The 17,680-nt window shown below is 31.3% G+C and overlaps 1 protein-coding gene across 2 annotated transcripts in view; it reads left to right on the forward strand.

Moving 5' to 3' along the window:
• Window positions 1-17,680, forward strand: part of Prp8 (pre-mRNA processing factor 8) — a 108,037-nt gene that overhangs the window by 6,311 nt on the left and 84,046 nt on the right. For both annotated transcript variants that reach the window (XM_075364769.1, XM_075364770.1), the window contains 6 exons: window positions 3,052-3,366; window positions 8,094-8,262; window positions 12,099-12,263; window positions 14,601-14,816; window positions 15,589-15,801; window positions 17,374-17,499. In XM_075364769.1, the coding sequence (XP_075220884.1) occupies window positions 3,072-3,366; window positions 8,094-8,262; window positions 12,099-12,263; window positions 14,601-14,816; window positions 15,589-15,801; window positions 17,374-17,499 (1,184 nt within the window). In that variant the 5' untranslated portion in view covers window positions 3,052-3,071. The remainder of the gene's footprint in view (window positions 1-3,051; window positions 3,367-8,093; window positions 8,263-12,098; window positions 12,264-14,600; window positions 14,817-15,588; window positions 15,802-17,373; window positions 17,500-17,680) is intronic.

The following is a 17,680-nucleotide window of genomic DNA, read 5'->3' on the forward strand; positions in this document are numbered from 1 at the left end:
CAACATCAAGCAAAGCTCCTCCTTTAAATGTAGGTAATCAACAGTGTGGATCCTGCATTGATCTAAAAAAACTTGTTCAGATGTTATCCGATCAAGTTTCTTCAGTTACGGCCACTATTTTTAAGCTTACTAAGATGAACAAAATGTTGGTAATAGCAACCAGTGAAACCATCAGTTCGATCCTTCTGAAAGTTCCTGTCTGGTGAACTGCAGGCTTACATGGTACTTAGAGAGAATGGCCTATCTCCAAAACAGTGTGGTTTCCACCAAGGACGATCTTCCATTGACCATTTAGTGTCACTGGAAGCAGCTATTCAAAACACTTTCCTACTCCGCCAGCGCCTAATCGCTATCTTCTTTGATATCAAGAAGTCGTATGACACACCCTGGTGACATGGCATTCTAAACACCCTTAAAGAATGGGGAGCAATATGCTTGCTTTTAATGACCAAACTTTCTGTGTTCGTGTTGGAGATTCTTTATCGGGTAGCATCACCTTGGAGAATGGAGTGTCTCAAGGAAGTGTATTAAGTGCCACCATGTTTTCTATAGCCATCACATCAACAGTATTACTAAATTTGTGCAGTCACCTGTTGCAAATTTTTTATTTGTTGATGATTTTGCTATATATTACATCCTGTTTGACAGCCACAGCAGAGACTCTCCTGATGTGTCGTTTTTAAGTTTATTTTTTGATAGCCGTCTTACGTGGGTCAAACTCATCAAAGAGTTAAAAACTAAATGTTCCAAATGTCTAGTTATGCTGTGAATCCTTAGCAACTCCAATTAGGGAGCTGACCGGTCATGTATGTTGTGTTTTTATTATTCCTTAGTTCATTCCTATTAAGATTATGGTTGTGTTGCCTATTCTTCAGTGCGTCATAGCCTGCTTAAGATGATATAGATACTTTACATCATTCTTTTCTTCGTCTTACTACAGGTGCTTTTAAATCAAGCCCTGTCACCAGCATACTTGTTAAGTGTGGTGAACCACCGCTTTGGGATAGAAGGGACTAATTTCTAGCATCTTACTTTGCCCGTTTTAAGAACAACTGAAATCGCCTGGCTTTTTACGCAGTCCTTGCAAATCCTAATATACAGAGGTATGAAGACCATCCACATTATACTGCACCTATGTGTTTTTACCCAGTGTTTACTACACCTTATTAATGTTGACACACTTATTTTTCCAACGTATCTCTGTTTATATCTTCCGTGGAGAATCAACCGTATAAATTTTGTGTTTGACCTTACAATATAATAAAGAATCAACACCACCTATCGTCTTAAAGCAAATGTTTCACTATATTCTCTCCAAGACAAACTTAATCGCAATAGTATACACAGATTGATCGAAACAGAATGATACTGTTGGATGCGCATTTGTTGTTAATGATAGAACCTATATATTTGGTTTACCTAATATATGAAGTATATTTACTGCTGAATTATATGCTATCAATAAGGCTTTGAATATCGTTAACCAAAAATACTCCCACATCCTTATCTTCAGTGACTTACAGTGTTCTCCAAGCTTTGGAAGATTTGTTTTTTAAACATCCTTTTGTTACTGAGATCTATAATACAGTCGCTGAGTTTAACCACTGCAACACACATGTGAGTTTTTGCTGGATCCCTAGCCATATTGGTATTATAGGTAATGTGCAGATTCCGCTGCTAAAGCCACTTGTAGTCAACAGTCTTTCACCATTCATGTTACTACATGTGATTTTTTTGTGTAAAACATGGTCTTCAAGTGAAATGGCAAGGTGACTGGACTGCTACAGTGGATAATAAATTCCACCACATCAGAGGTAGCCCACTGGGCTGGTCTGGTGGTTAACTCGTCATCACAAATCAGCTGATTTCAAAGTCGAGAGTTGTAAGGTTCAAATCGTAGTAAAGGCAGTTACTTTTATGCAGATTTGAATACTAGATCGTGGATACCGGTGTTCTTTGGTGGTTGGGTTTCAATTAACCACATATCTCAGGAATGGTTGACCTGAGGCTGTACAAGACTACATTTGATTTACATTCATACATATCCTCATTCATCCTCTGAAGTAGTACCTAATGGTGGTTCCGGAGGCAAACAGATAAAAAGAGAGGCATATTAGAGATACTGTGTTGCTATGGAACTCTTCATGCAGAAAAATTTGTTGAGAGGAAGTGATCGTCTGCCGATTGCAGTTAGAACAAACAGGAGCCACTCACAGGTTTCTGATGTCAGGACAAAGCACACCAGTATGCATACAGCCGCTGGGCTATGCACCACATTCTTATGGGTTGCATATGTTATGCAGCCTTACGTTGTAAATTTAGATTGCCGAGAAACATTCGATGAATCGTGTGCAATTATAAGGATATTTTAGACCAGCTATCATTATTCCTGCAATGTGTCAGAATATTAGACAGAATTTAATATTTTTTGCAGTTTTAATATTTATAGTATTTATTATATTTTGTTTATATTGTTTAATATTTTTTGTTATGTTATATTTATAATATTTATTTGTTTCTAATATTTAATATTGTTTTACTGTGTTGTTTTTGTTTTATATTAGTTGTATTTAATATTTCTGTTATCTGAGAAGAGGACTTTTACACTCCTGTTGGACTTCGTTAAATTTTATTTAGGTTTAGTTAAATTTTATATTTTATTTTTTTTTATGTTTGTTTTTATCTTAAATAAAAATATTTTATTTTAAGTTTAGGTCTGTGATCTATTTTTAAGCGAGTCTTAAGTGATAGATTAACTGCGATACAGTAAGTTTTTGTTTATTCAGTTTTTGTGTAGTGTTACTTTTTGTTTTTATTTTTCTGTTTTGTTTTTATTCCGGGTGATTGTGCGAAAGGGTTTTTCATCCCCTTGAAAAAAAAAAAATCAAAGACCCAAGGTAAATAGTTGAAGTGACTGGCTAAGTTTATCCATTGATCATTTCTGTGTATGTCTTGTCAGGACACTTTTAAAGTTATACAAGAAATCTTGCTTAAGGATGTCTTACAAATATTTTTGTGTTTTAATTTGTAGTTTGTTTTTTTTTGTTCTAGTGATTGAATAGAAAAAAAAAATGGCGATTCCGCCATATTTGCTGCCACCAAATCCATGGATGATGGTGCAGCAACAAGCGCATGCACAAATGGCTGCAGCCCAGGCGCATGCACAAGCTGCTGCTCAAGTACAAGCAGCTCATGCGCATGCTCAGTTGCAAGCTGCCCAAGTTCATCAGTTGCAGCAAGTACAAGCTGCTCAGCAGCAGCAACAACAACAGCAGCAGCAACAGCAACAGTTGCAACAGCAGCAACCAACTGTACCTTTGCCCAAACCTCCAGAGGTTATATCTGAGGAGAAGCTTCAAGAAAAAGGTTGGAATTGAAGAATTTGTGTTTTATTTTGGCTATTTTTAATATTAATGCTAATCTAAATTTAAATTATTTTGAATTTTGAATTTTTTAAAATAATGTAGAAGTATACTTTTTGTTGAATATGGCCATATTTTTTTAGGACCACTTTTCATGTAGTTTCAGAAGATAACATTCAATTTTTATTTGGATACTGAGTTATTCATGTTTAAAAATGATGAAACTCTGTTTGTGTATCATTTCAATTATTCTGTGTTATAAAGATATATCAGAGTAATTGTGAACTCTGTAGCAGTAGTTGTTACAGCATCGATAGTAAGGTTGTTTTTATAAAAAAAAGTTTTTTTCATTCACTGCCATGGATGCATTGACATTCAATGAAAAATGTTACCAACATGTTATGGGTTCACAGACACTCAATATATAATTTAATATTAAATTTCAGTGTTATATAACTGTAGCAGTTGCATTAGTCCCTTTCAGACTACACATAAAATTGTTCAGAATTAAGTGGGTTTTCTAAGTGCTAAACAGAACTTCTTTGATTTCTTCTACATGCAGAAAATAAAAAGAGGAACAAACTTGATTTACGATTTTGTTGAAATGGTGTGTGGTACACAGTTTTTTTAGTTTGGGAAGATGAAGTAATCGCTTTAATCCAAATATATAGTGCATTTGGAAGCATAATCATGAAATTTTGTAGCTAAAATCCGAGTTGTTTGTGTAGTTGCATTATTGTGGTGTAAGAGCACTTTGTTTTACTCAGATGTGGAAGTTTAGCCTTTGGCCATCTCTGTCAGACCGAGAACTTTAGAAACAAAATACAATTTATTAAGTTATTTTGCTTTTAAGATGCATTTCTGTAAAATAAGTTATTTAAATATATTATATTTTAAATCTTCCATTTTCTTTGATTATTTGTCCAACTTGTTTTGATGTTGATAGGTTTCTCTGAGATGTGACTCTTGAAATTGCATTTTATTGCTATTTGTATATTCACAAGTACTTAGAATCTTATTATTTGATATTCATGATCCAATAAATTATTGTTTTCTATATTACTGTTATTAAAAATATATGGACAGTATATTTTATATTGTCTTATGAACAATTAATTAAAATACTTTAATATGTCTCTCTTGCATAAAATCATAAACTCTAGTTTTAAAGTTGTTATTTACATTTAAATTGCTTATTCTTAATAGTATTTTCATTAAAATCTTCAGTGAAACCTGAAACTGTTTTGTTATTTTCAGTTAGTTTGACTAAATGCTCAAGATATCGGCAACTTATCTGTTACCATTTGGAGAACAATATACTCCTAACGTTATCACTTGTTTTTCAGTTTTCATAATTTAATTCAAGCAGTTTCAATGTAAATTTTGGGCATAAATTTACTCATAAAATTGATAAATTTTTCTTCTACTGTTGTTAGAATACAACATCGTACTGTTTATATATGGCTACATCTTCACTTTTATGGAAATATTTAGGTTAATAGTAAACTGATAAATAATCTTAATACTGAAATATTCACATATGTTTCAACCCATTTTTGTTGCAAACCATGACGTTGTTTAAGGTTATCTTTAAAGATAAATTGGGTCTCATGAAAGAAACCTGCATTTTTAATATCCCCAGTAATGTCATTCTTAGACTTTTTTCATGATTGATTTCCATTTAAATAATTATAATTTATTACTTGTAAATCCATATTCTGCCGAGGTAAGTTTTTTAAATAGTGTATCTATAGTATTATAACCAGTATCTTACCATATTTGTTTTATCGTGCTTTTAAGTAACAATTTTTATTGAAAGTCAATTTTATCTATTTAATATTTTTTTTAATTTTTATTACGGTCTCATAAATTAAATGTGATAAGGTTTTGTTGTGATGTCATGACATCACAACTGTATCAAAAAATAAAACGATTTTCATAGTTTAATTGAAAAAAAAAAACATCTATTTGAAAAAATCACGGGTACTTACGTATTAACCCCACCGCAGCTACAGCTTTATTTAAAAACGAAGTAGTCAGTCGGATTTTGGTGGAAAATGGGTCGATATAGAGTTTAACATAGATTCAAAACAGTCTCTTTATTAATTTTAATAAATGGTTATTTATATTTATTTTATAAATATAATGTAACCAAACTTAACCTACGCTCACTTCGCTCGCTAACCTTGACTAATTAACAGGAGTGTTTTGATTATTTAAATAATACATAATTGCAATAATTACTGGATTTATTAAATAAATACTCAAAAAATTACGGTGTTAATTAGTCAAGGTTAGTGAGCGAAGCGAGCGTAGGTTAAGTTTGGTTAAATTATATTTATAAAATAAATAAATATAAATTACTATTTATTAAAATTAATAAAGAGACTGTTCATTTTCCACTGAAATCCGATTGACTACTTTGTTTTTAAATAAAGCTGTAGCTGCGGTGGCGTTAATACGTAAGTACCAAATCACGATTTACATTGCCACATCATGTCTGAAATAATGATTCATCCTTACATTTTCAGTTGAGTCCAATTTTGCCCAATTTTTGTTGTCTCTTTATGTTAGTTTCTGACATTCCCTATAAATCAACTGTTGTTTCTTTTGTACAAAACAAAGGAATTTTACACCAAAATAGGCAGTTCAATGGTCACAGCCATTTGATGGTATTAAGCTAATCTGATTAAGTTGACAGATGGTGGAGTAATAAAAAGGAATGCTATTCCTTTTTCTGAATGCTATTCAGCAATAAAAAAAAAATGCTTAAAGATACATGTTTGGAAAGCTTGAAATTGGCCTTATATAATTTTATTTTCTTGATGTACGAGTGGATGAAAGAATATACTATGACAAAGTTTTGCTACAATGAGTTGGGGTTGTCACCTGACACTGAAAGTTACACAAGTGAAGTCTGAGCTAATGTCGTATTTCAAAATTCTGTATCGATTTAAGTTGAAATAAAAGAATCCTGGTTTTCATGAACGAAACATGAAGTTGGCTGTGTACTCACAATGGTGGGTGTTCAGCAGTATATGCTGCAAGGATTGCAAGTTTTATTTTGGTGTTCAGGACAGAACTGCAGAAAATTTGCTGGACGTAATCAGAGCATGCATGTGGTGTAAAATTACTATCATTTCAGATGTCCTAGAGATATTTTTAATTTGATAAATTTCAGACATCAATTGACTAATCATAATGAAGATTTTGTTGGATCCTGAAACTGGGCTGAAAATCTTGGCAGTCTCTGTTAAACTTTATAGCAGGCATGAATGTGAAACCAGTCTAGAACATTGTTTGCTAAATTTTCAAGTTCATGTGGAAGCATTGCAACCAAGGAGATGATTTATTTAAAAAAGTATTAGAAGATATAGTGGCTTTTTGGCTACCTCTATTCTAATGCTTTTTCTTAAGTTATGGTAGTAGAGAGTTTTTTTTTTATTCTTTGCATTCATTTAGTATTCTGTGGAAACTGGCTATAAGGTAATTTAGATAGGTTATTCACTTATAATTATGATAGTGCAATTTCAGAAAATGTGGGCATCTTTTACGAAAAACCTGATATATTGATTAAATTCTGTTTATTTAAAATATATTGTTTATTTTGGTGTAGTGTTGTGTATTCTTCAAAGGGTTGTAGTAAAATATTTTCTAATAGTTATTAAGAAACTTCTTCAGCAGCGAATAAGAAAACCTCATGAAACACAAAGGATTTACATACATGTGAAAATATAAATTGCATTAGAGCTGCAATGCAACAAAACCCTGATTGGTCTACTCAGCATCATTCAGTTTCATTTGGCTTGTTGAACACCAGTATTCGAAGGATTACATAAGAGTTCATCATATATTCATATAAAATTCATTTAATGGTGATATTAAATGATTTTCAATGTGCTAAGGTATTGAATAACGTTTCCATTTATGTTGATGTTGAATAAACAAAAACTTGCATTATTGGCAACAAATAATTTTAATGAAACACATCATAAGCCACTGAATCATATTAAAATTATTGTATGGTGTGCAATAGCATCCTTTAGAATAACAAATCCATAATTCTCCAGAACACTGATAAGAATGCTGTTACTATCACATTAGAGCAGTGTGTCCAAGTGATTTAAGAATTCTGTTACCGTCAAATAGCATAGAAATTGAAATCTTAGATTGAACTTAGATTATTAATTTTGTATGATTAAATGCTATTATATTAACTGCCAATTTAAGTTAAAAATTAATTTTTTAAATGGATAAGACAAATATTGAATTTTTGAAATTGCCAGTTTTATTTGATCACCTGATATTTATTTATAGTTTTATGGCAGAAACCAAACTAATAATTTGGTCATTTGATATAATCTGAGGAAAATGATAAAAAATATATTACTGTTATTTTACTTTTCTTCCTGGCTTTATTACAAAATCATCTTCAATAAATTTTTTTATTTTATCAATGACATTCTAAAATTTAGTAAATGGGCCTTTGGTTAAAAATGATTATTATCCTTTGAAGTAACTTAAATATTTTCCAGAGAGGGAAGTTTTCTTCATTCTATGTTGTGTAGAATGTATTGTATTTACTAATCTTTTAAAGATTTAAAAAATGTTTTCTTATACATGAAATGGTTTATATATTAACTTTAAAACCTTAATAATAAGTATTTTTTTTATAACTAAATGAAAGAAATCAATGATACTACTTACTATTAAGTAATTAAACTCTTACAGCACAAAAATGGCAACAGTTGCAGTCAAAAAGATTCTCAGAAAAACGGAAGTTCGGTTTTGTTGATGCACAAAAAGAAGATATGCCTGCAGAACATATAAGAAAAATAATTCGGGACCATGGTGATATGAGTAGTAGAAAATATAGACATGATAAGAGAGTATATTTGGGGTAAGTAGAGTTTAATTTGTATGTCAACTTTTAAATTAATGTATGTAGATTTATTAATTTAATCATAAATTCAGTCAATAGGAAGGAAGGAAGGAAATTCAGTCCTTTCAGTTAAAAATAATTAGAAAAAGTACTTAGTTTTATTTATTTTCATAAGAACTGATTTTATTTTTAATTTTAGTTGTAACAGTGCTGTCTATAAAGATACTTCTGGTATCTTTATAATCTTCAAATCGGTGGTAATATTGATTTAAAAAATTGGCAATTTTTAATGAAGAGGCTCTGTAAACAGTGCTTATACTAGATCATGGATACCAGTGTTCTTTGGTGGTTGGGTTTCAATTAACCACACATCAGGCAGGAATGGTTGAACTGAGACTGTACAAGACTACACTTCATTTACACTCATACATATCATCCTCTGAAGTATTATCTGAATGGTAATTACCGGAGGCTAAACAGGAAAAAGAAAAAATAGGATTGTTTTAAAAACCAATTAAACAATTCACAATCAATTATGATCAAATACTACTTTCTGTTATATTTTAATTTTATTAATTCAATTGAATTAAAGTGAAATGAGTTTATTAAAATGAGGTCATTAACAGTTCAGTTCATAAAATTTAATATTTAATGAGTGAGGTAGGATTTGAAGTCCTGATTTGTTAGAATTTAAATCCTAAGGATAAGAAAGCTATTAATAGTGCCTTGATTCTAGGTTGTAGAGTCAAAAAATAAGACCAAGTGATAACTGAAAAAGGTAAGTATAAAGTATAATATAAGTAAAGTAAACTTAAAATTTTTTTATAGTACAGTGTGTTCTGACTAAAGAGGCCTCATCGCTTAGTTTAGTTTATAAATAATAACAGGTCTTTCAAAAAGGATGCAACCCCTTTGATGACGTGAATTTAATTAAAAAATATTAATGTTAAATATTTATTCAACATAAAAAATATTCAAATTACCTTTGTAACTTTAAAATAGATGTTCAAAATGATTTCCTGTGATCCTGATGCAGGTTCGTACATGTCACATATCATTTGCAGCCACTTTTCACAGTGCTTACTCAGTAGTGTTTGAAATCTCGCTTTCAATGTTAGCCTTCAATTCATCAAGTGTAAGATTGTTTTTAAAAACTACACTTTTTAAATACCCCCAAAGTAAATAGTCTACTGGTGTAAGATTTGGGATCTTGGAGGCCATAAGCCTTTTGTTATCAAATAAGGCTAAAAAATTCCCGTAACATCCAGTGTTTCATTAGCAGCAAGACACATTGCATTATCCTGCTGGAACCAACATTCCTGTTCATGTAAATCTAATATGGCAATAAACTGTTTGATTAAGCTGTGATAAACTACACTATCTATAATTTATCAAAAAATAAAGGCCCTATTATACTACCAGGAGATTGCACACCAAAACCAATTTTACATGCATGTAATGGTTCATGAAACATGAAGATTTTCAGCGTTCCATATTCAGCAGTTTTGGCTGTTAATGTAGCCATCCAAGTGAAACCATGCTTTGTCGCTGAAATAAACATGATCCAAAATTTCAATACCGTTATCATCAAATCGAGAATGAAACCAACGACAATACTGTAAATGTTTCCTGTGGTCTATTCTTTCAGTTCTTGAATGACATCAATGCAATTATAATTGTATGCAATTAATGCAATAAACATGCAATTGTAATTTTTTAGTAGCCCTGAAAGCTGTAGGTAGTGAAAGCCCAGCCTATGAAGATAACTTTTTGAGCAATTTGCTGGGTAAGCGAGTCAAACGTTCTTTCACATCCTCCAGAATTTCTAGTATTAACAGTGATGGTTGACGATGCTTTTCCGATCATGTACACTCGCAGTCTCACAAAATTTATTAATCAAACATGATATTGTCAACTTAAATTTTATCCAAAACTTGTCTTTCACTCATTTATAAGATTTATGAGTGCAATAATTCTCAATAATAAACACACGGTCATCCCTGGAAAATGACATACATAATTAACACAATAGAGACAAATTTATACAAGATACAGCAATAGGCATAAGAAGGACATTTCAACTGTTACAAGCTGCTAACCTTGAATAAAGTGTTGAGCACGACATGTAGGGAGAAATAAAATTTACCTACGTGTGACTTTTCTACCTTCTTAATCGTAGGGTTGTGTTCTTTTTGAAATACCCATTAGTTTGTTGTCAAACACTTACTAATTTACAGAAGGTGTTGAAAATGACTTTCATCCAGTTGTCTGTACATGTCAACGTGTTTGACCATGTTCCTGGATACTCTTTTTTAGCTGTACCCTGTCTGTTTCTTGGATGGCATTGGTAATGTTAGTTTTTAATTCGTCCTATAAACAATTTCTTTTAAGTGACCTCAGAAAGAAGTCTGGATTAGTCAGATCAGAGAATATTTGTAGCCACAATTCTTTAGAAATTATACTTCCACTGAAAAAATCCTGTTGCATCTTTATACTAGAGCCAGCTGTGTAGCAAGTGGTCACGTTTATCCTCTTGCAGTAAGGCTATAAACTGTTGAATATTTTCTTGGTATAGACAGAAGCATCCACAATTTTTTTCAAAAATCAAGGGTCCTATTATTCGTCGCCTTGAAACAACACACCATATGCCTATATTTTGTGGGTGTAGGGTGAGGGAGGTTCAAAGAAAATGTGCAGATTTTCAGTTCCCAGGTCTGGTAGTTGTAACCCACCGGGTTGGTCTAGTGGTGAACGTGTCTTCCCAAATCAGCTGATTTGGAAGTCAAGAGTTCCAGCATTCCAGTCCTGGTAAAGTCAGTTATTTTTATACAGATTTGAATACTAAATTATGGATACCTGTGTTCTTTGGTGGTTGGGTTTCAATTAACCACACATCTCAGGAATGGTCAAACTGAGACTGTACATGACTACACTTCATTTACACTCATACATATCAATCTCATTTATCCTCTGAAGTATTATCTGAAAGGTAATTACCAGAGGCTAAACAGGAAAAAGAAAAAAGGTCTGGTAGTTCTGACTATTTATGTACCCACCAAAGTAGAACCACACTTCATATGTGAAAAATAATGTTTCCGCAAAGATTTATGAGGGTATCTTGTAACTGCCACTTTAATGTCCTATGTGATCTGTGTCGTTAAAACTGATCTGTGTCAGGCATGTTTCTGATTAACACCAAACCTGTTTACAAAATTTTTTTAACTAACTTCTGAATAACACTTCACTGGTGTGCTTCCTTTTCAAATTTCTCCCAGAACCTTTGCTGACACAGAATATGAGATTTCATCTCTAAATAAATTTTCATCATGAATACATGTTCTTCAACAGTTAACTGCTTTTTAACAAACAAACACATGATTACACAATCTTGTACAAAAGCCACTGCTCAACACAGACTGGCAATACTCAAATGTGCAGGCAATAAACACTGTCCTCCACTCCAGCACCAGTTCTACAGATCTTTCCTATTATTTTACTTATCTTACACTAATATGTGCATTTTATCAAAAATATACATATAGTATTACTATGAGTGATGTGGCCTCTTTTTTTAAGTTGAACATTCTATATAAGTATTGTACAAAAGGTTTAAGATCATTTTGATGGTAGATTTGGGTAATATAAAACTAATTCTGATAGTAGCGATGGTGGATTTTCTTTATTTTTGCATTTATTAAAAAAAAAGAATACTCCTTTAATGTTTTTCCTCTTAGACAAAAATTCCACTTTAAAAGTTTGCTCAATTATGTGCAAAAGTCCCTGGGTATCTTTTTTTGAATCTTTGAAATTTTTGTGATGTATTACTAAATGCTTTAATTTAATATGTGTTTCAGAGCTTTGAAGTATATGCCACATGCTGTAATGAAGTTGTTAGAGAATATGCCTATGCCATGGGAACAGATACGTGATGTTAAAGCTTTGTATCATATTACTGGTGCTATTACATTTGTTAATGAGATACCATGGGTTATTGAACCTGTATACATTGCTCAGTGGGGGTAATTATATCTTTTTTTAATATTTTTTTAAGTGATTTCTTTAAGATTTCTTTCCTTTGTTTTAAATGATATATTGCTAAAAGTTTTGTAATTGCCCATGTTTGCTTTTTCTGTGACATCAATTTTATACTTGCATGTTCATTTAAAATTATTTACAGTTTCTTTCAACCAATTAATATGAGACATAATAGAAGATTGTGTATTCTCTGTTTATTTTTGACTGTTGGGAGGCCGTCTAGGAACATTCTTCACTGTTACATAATCTTGTTACAAGGATTAACTTGTTAATAGTCATGCAGAAGAATAGTTCAATGTGTACTCCTGTTTTGATAGTTTGTGATTTATTCTTTAAACCTAAAGAGTCTAAAACCTTTGCATGCAGATGCTTTTCCAGACTTGTTCCTTAATGGAACGTTACCAATACTTCCTGTGTTTGACCATCATCCAATGAAAATTAAAAAAAAATGTGTTCTTGTAATTCTTTTGAAATATCTGAAAATCTTTAAAGCTTTTATAGCTACCAATTAGGTACAAAAATGTAAATCTGCTAAATTTTTACTTCAACTAACATTTTTAGCTGTATAAAACATCAATACATTACATTTTAATTTTTTTATCACTTAAAGTTATAATAAATTCTCTAAATCACAGACCAATAATATTCCTGGAAAGTAATGAAAGTTGCATTCCATTCATAAGCAATTAATATTTTATAAGTGGTCTCTGTTTTCATAGATATATTCTGTTAGATATTCCGTTAAGGTACTTATAAAAAAATAAACTAAATAAGTTTCATAATGAGGAATACGAGGGTCAATCAAATATAAACTAAACTTTATTTTCATGGCTTGTGCATGATCATGAGTCGGAGGGATACTAATGATGAAGATGAGTAGAGAGGATGGACCCATATACTACTGACCCCACCCTCATATATACCAAAGTCTATGATTGGGGTAGCAAATTTAAAGAAGGGCATGAAGCTGTAGAAAATGGATTACAATAAGCGTTCAAGGACAAGTATGATAGATGACAACATTTGATTGATCCATGACCTCATTGAAAACAACTTGCACCTTACAGTCAATGAAATTGTTTCAGAAATAGATATAAGTAATGGAAGTACCCATTCCATTATCCCAAAAAACTTTGGGATCTACAAAGTTTGTGTGAAATGGGTTCCAAGACTTGAACCAAAATCAGAAATGGATCTGACAGGAAATTTGGCTCGGGCTCCTAAATTTATTTTGATCAAAGAGAAATAATTTTTTGCATAAGTAGTCACATGTGATGAGAAATGGGTCCACCAAATGAGACGTGGGTCCTATTGAATTGAAATAGCTGAGTATGGAGTGGAGAGCCTTACACTGTAAAATTGAAAACACGTCCGTTAGATGAAAAATTCTTTGCAACCATCTTTTGGAAAGTCATATTAATCATCAATTTTCCCCATGAATATTGCATTGTGAGTCTTGCACACTATTGCCAACTTTTGGACCAAGTTAAAGCAGCCTGCAGGGACTAAAGGCATGATCAGCCAATTAGAGATGTGATTCTCCTTCATGATAATGCCAGACCTCATACAACTGTTAGCACTCAGGATAAACTGAATGAAATTATCTGGGAAACCTTAGGACATCCCCTTGCAATTTCTTTTTGTTTGGGCCATTGAAGGAGGCACTGGGACTACATTGATTCCAGAGCATCAAAAAAGTAGAGGCTGTAACAGCCTTTCAACATTTTATAAAGGGATCCACAAGCTCCCCAAATGCTTTCTATGAAGGTTTTCATTGGGAAAGATTTATAGAACTTCAGGGAGGCTACATAGGAAAACAGTAAATATGCTTTGTGCTTTTATTCTGTCCTAATAAATGTTCAAAAATAAATGTTATATATATATATATAATCACTTGCTCACCTTTGCTCGCTAGTCAAGGTTAGCGAGTGTAGGTTAAGTTTGGTTCGATTATATTTATAATTATATTTATTTATTATATAAATTTAATATATAAAGTTAGATTATAATTTTAATTTATTTATTTTCTTCTGTCAGTGGTGTTTTCTTTCTAGCCGATTTGTAGTTTGGCTGTGGGCATCTTCTTGAAAAGTACCAAATCTTTAATATTTATAAACCGTCAAAGCTGATGGTCTATTCACTAAATATATGTTTTAAATATTTTTGGGTGGTACTATTGTCTTAGAAACATTAAATTATAAAAAGATTTTGTTTATGTAACGGTTGTCAAAACTGAAAACTGTCTCAAGATAGAAGAATGGTTAAATGGAATAAAATTCTGTATCTGTTTTTAATAGTATTATGTTTTATGTTTGTTTTAGAACGATGTGGATTATGATGAGAAGAGAAAAACGTGATCGAAGGCATTTTAAAAGAATGCGATTTCCCCCATTTGATGATGAAGAACCTCCGCTTGATTATGCTGATAACGTTTTAGATGTTGAACCTCTTGAAGCTATTCAGATTGAATTAGATCCAGATGAAGATGGAGCTGTTATTAAGTGGTTTTATGATCATAAACCACTTGTTGGAACAAAGTATGTAGTTATGAAAAAAAGAAATTGTAAAATAACATGGTATATAGGGTTTCATTGAAATCCTTGTAGTATTTTTTTTGTGTCTGATTGGTTACTGATTGATGGAGATAATAGTTGGAAGTATTCATCTTAGAAATTTAAAATATGACATATAACCCCACAACTGTTTTCTGTGCTGACAGCAAAAATATAAATAAATTGTGACGCTAGAAAATAAGGTGAAACCTGCAATAAGGATGAAACATCCTGGTTCTCAAAAAAATTCTTCTGCATGATAATACTTTCCTCTATACCATTTAGACATGGGAAGTTAATTAAAAAATTTGGTTGGGAGGTACACCTACCTTATGTAGTACCACCAGATTTTTATTTTTGGTCCAAGTTTTGGCAACAAAATGAGCAGGTCAAGAATACTGTACAAGAATGGCTCAGACCTAAAGGTGGACAATTCTTTAATTCTGTAATAAGAAAGCTCACAGAAAGATGTCAAGTGTCTAATTGTACCCGAGATTATGTTGAAAGTGCATTAGTTTTGTTGTCATTGAATAAATAATTTTTCTTCAGTAGTTAGTCTTTAATTATTTATTTACCCTCATAGAATATAATTCAGATACATTGCATTCTTCTTTCAAATACAACGTGATTGTTGTTTGTTAATAAAAGTTGTGTGTTTTAATAGGAAGTGTATTTAAAATGATTTATTAATTTAAATTGAACTTTAATGAGTGGGTTTTAAAATTTAACAAATCTGTTTTCTTTTTTTCTTTTATAGGCATGTAAATGGTTCTACTTACAGAAGATGGAACTTGTCCCTTCCACAGATGGCGACACTATATCGATTAGCTAATCAGCTTCTTACTGATCTTGTAGATGATAATTATTTTTATTTGTTTGATCATAAATCATTTTTCACGGCAAAAGCATTAAATATGGCTATTCCTGGTGGACCGAAATTTGAACCGTTAATTAAAGATTCCAATCCAGCGTAGGTTTTTTTACAGTATTAAACTAATTTAATTTTAATTAAAATATTTAAGTAATTATAAGTCTTACATTGAAATCTGCTTGTTGCAGGCTAATTCTTGTATTCTGTTAAAAATTAAAAAAATCTAGAAGCTATGATTGGAGAACATAATTTAAGTTTAATAAATTTTTATCTATGTGCATAGTATTTGTGTTACAAATTGTTTAAATTTACTCGGTTAAATTTAATGAAGGGATAAACTTTCGTGTTAACACATTTGCTAAGCTTATCTGTGATTAATATTTATGGTAGTACATAGGGCTATGTTGGTACAATAGAATACCGCGGCTCTATTTTTATATTCCTATTAAGCTACTAATTTATTTTTTTCTCTTAACTGTCCCTTACAGTTATCAGTATTATTTTGGTTTATAATATAAGAAAGTAATTAAATATTGGTTAGCACAATGGAGGAGAGCTTTTATGAAGTATAAAAAAAAGATAAATTTACTCATCAACTATTAAAGATTTTCTTAAAATACTTATACAGAGTAGAGTACTTGTACTAGTAAAATGTGGGTAGAAGAAAGCCAGAAAAACAAAACAATGCTTTGGAAATGTGGGCTTACAGGTATTATAAATTAGATTGGTTGGTGGACAACTATATTAAATTAAGAGGTCTTATGATGAATTAGAGAGAGAAGTTTTTCAGGATATTTTTAAAAGTATAAAATTGTTCAGTTGTATATAAAGGCATTCAGGGTTAATGTGATTTTAATAGGAATTTTAAGTGGTAAAAATTATACAGATAGTCAAAGATAGGATTATTAAACTAATTATTGAGGATGTTCTTCTGCATAGCTAGTGAGTTAGCAAGTTTCTTGTCTGTTAAACAGAAATCTTAGGGTATAGGGTGATGCCTTGTCTAGCAGGTCATTTTGTACAATATTAATTGTGATATTGCACAAACATCATTTAAGTAGGAACTAGTCGCATTTCTTCCTTAAACCAACTAGCACTGGTTAAAGAGAATATATTGAGACAAATTGGTGCAAGCTAGAAAGGAGTAGAGGAATGTATTAAATCAGGTAAGTGATGATGACAAAAATTCCTTGTTTTTCTAGAGTTTATATAACTTTATATGAGTTCATACAATTTTTTTTTGTATAACTTATGTAAATTTATGAATTAGTTTTTAAAAATTTGCGAGTGTATAGACTATTTTCTGAGCTATGTTAAAATAGAGTTTTATTGCCTATTTTAACCTTCAGTCAGGGAGTTGTTCTGCTGTACAACACTTTGATCTGCCATGTGTAGTTAGTGATAACATTTAGTACATGTTTCCGTGGTTTCATTACTTCAGGTTTTCCAACTTCTCATTTATCATCTTTTATTAGTGGAGAAGTATAATCTTCAGTATTGTCTACATTTGCCCAGTATTTTGTTAAAGAAAAGAAATATGACGTGGCAATTCATTCATCATTGGTGTGTTTGGTTGGATTCAGGTTTTAAGGAATCATTTTCTTCTGTTTATTTATCATATTAGTGATCTAATTTGTGTAATCTTATTTGGTTACGTATTTTTTTTTTCAGTGATGAAGACTGGAATGAATTTAATGATATAAATAAAATTATAATTAGACAACCCATTAGAACAGAATATCGGATTGCTTTTCCATATCTTTATAATAACCTTCCACATTATGTTCATCTTTCATGGTAAGAAACCTTTTTATTTTAATAAACAGAATAAGATTATTTTGTTTATTTATCTATTTTTTAATGCTTTATTTGTATTATTAGAAAGGTACAACGAGTTAACCTGTATTATTGGATTTAAAAGTAGTTTTTATATATTTTTTCCCTACGTTGACTGTATTAGGCTTATTATTGCCTAATT

Source organism: Lycorma delicatula, chromosome 4 (genome assembly GCF_047948215.1).
Source record: "Lycorma delicatula isolate Av1 chromosome 4, ASM4794821v1, whole genome shotgun sequence".
In the NCBI taxonomy this organism is placed as follows: Eukaryota; Metazoa; Arthropoda; class Insecta; order Hemiptera; family Fulgoridae; genus Lycorma; species Lycorma delicatula.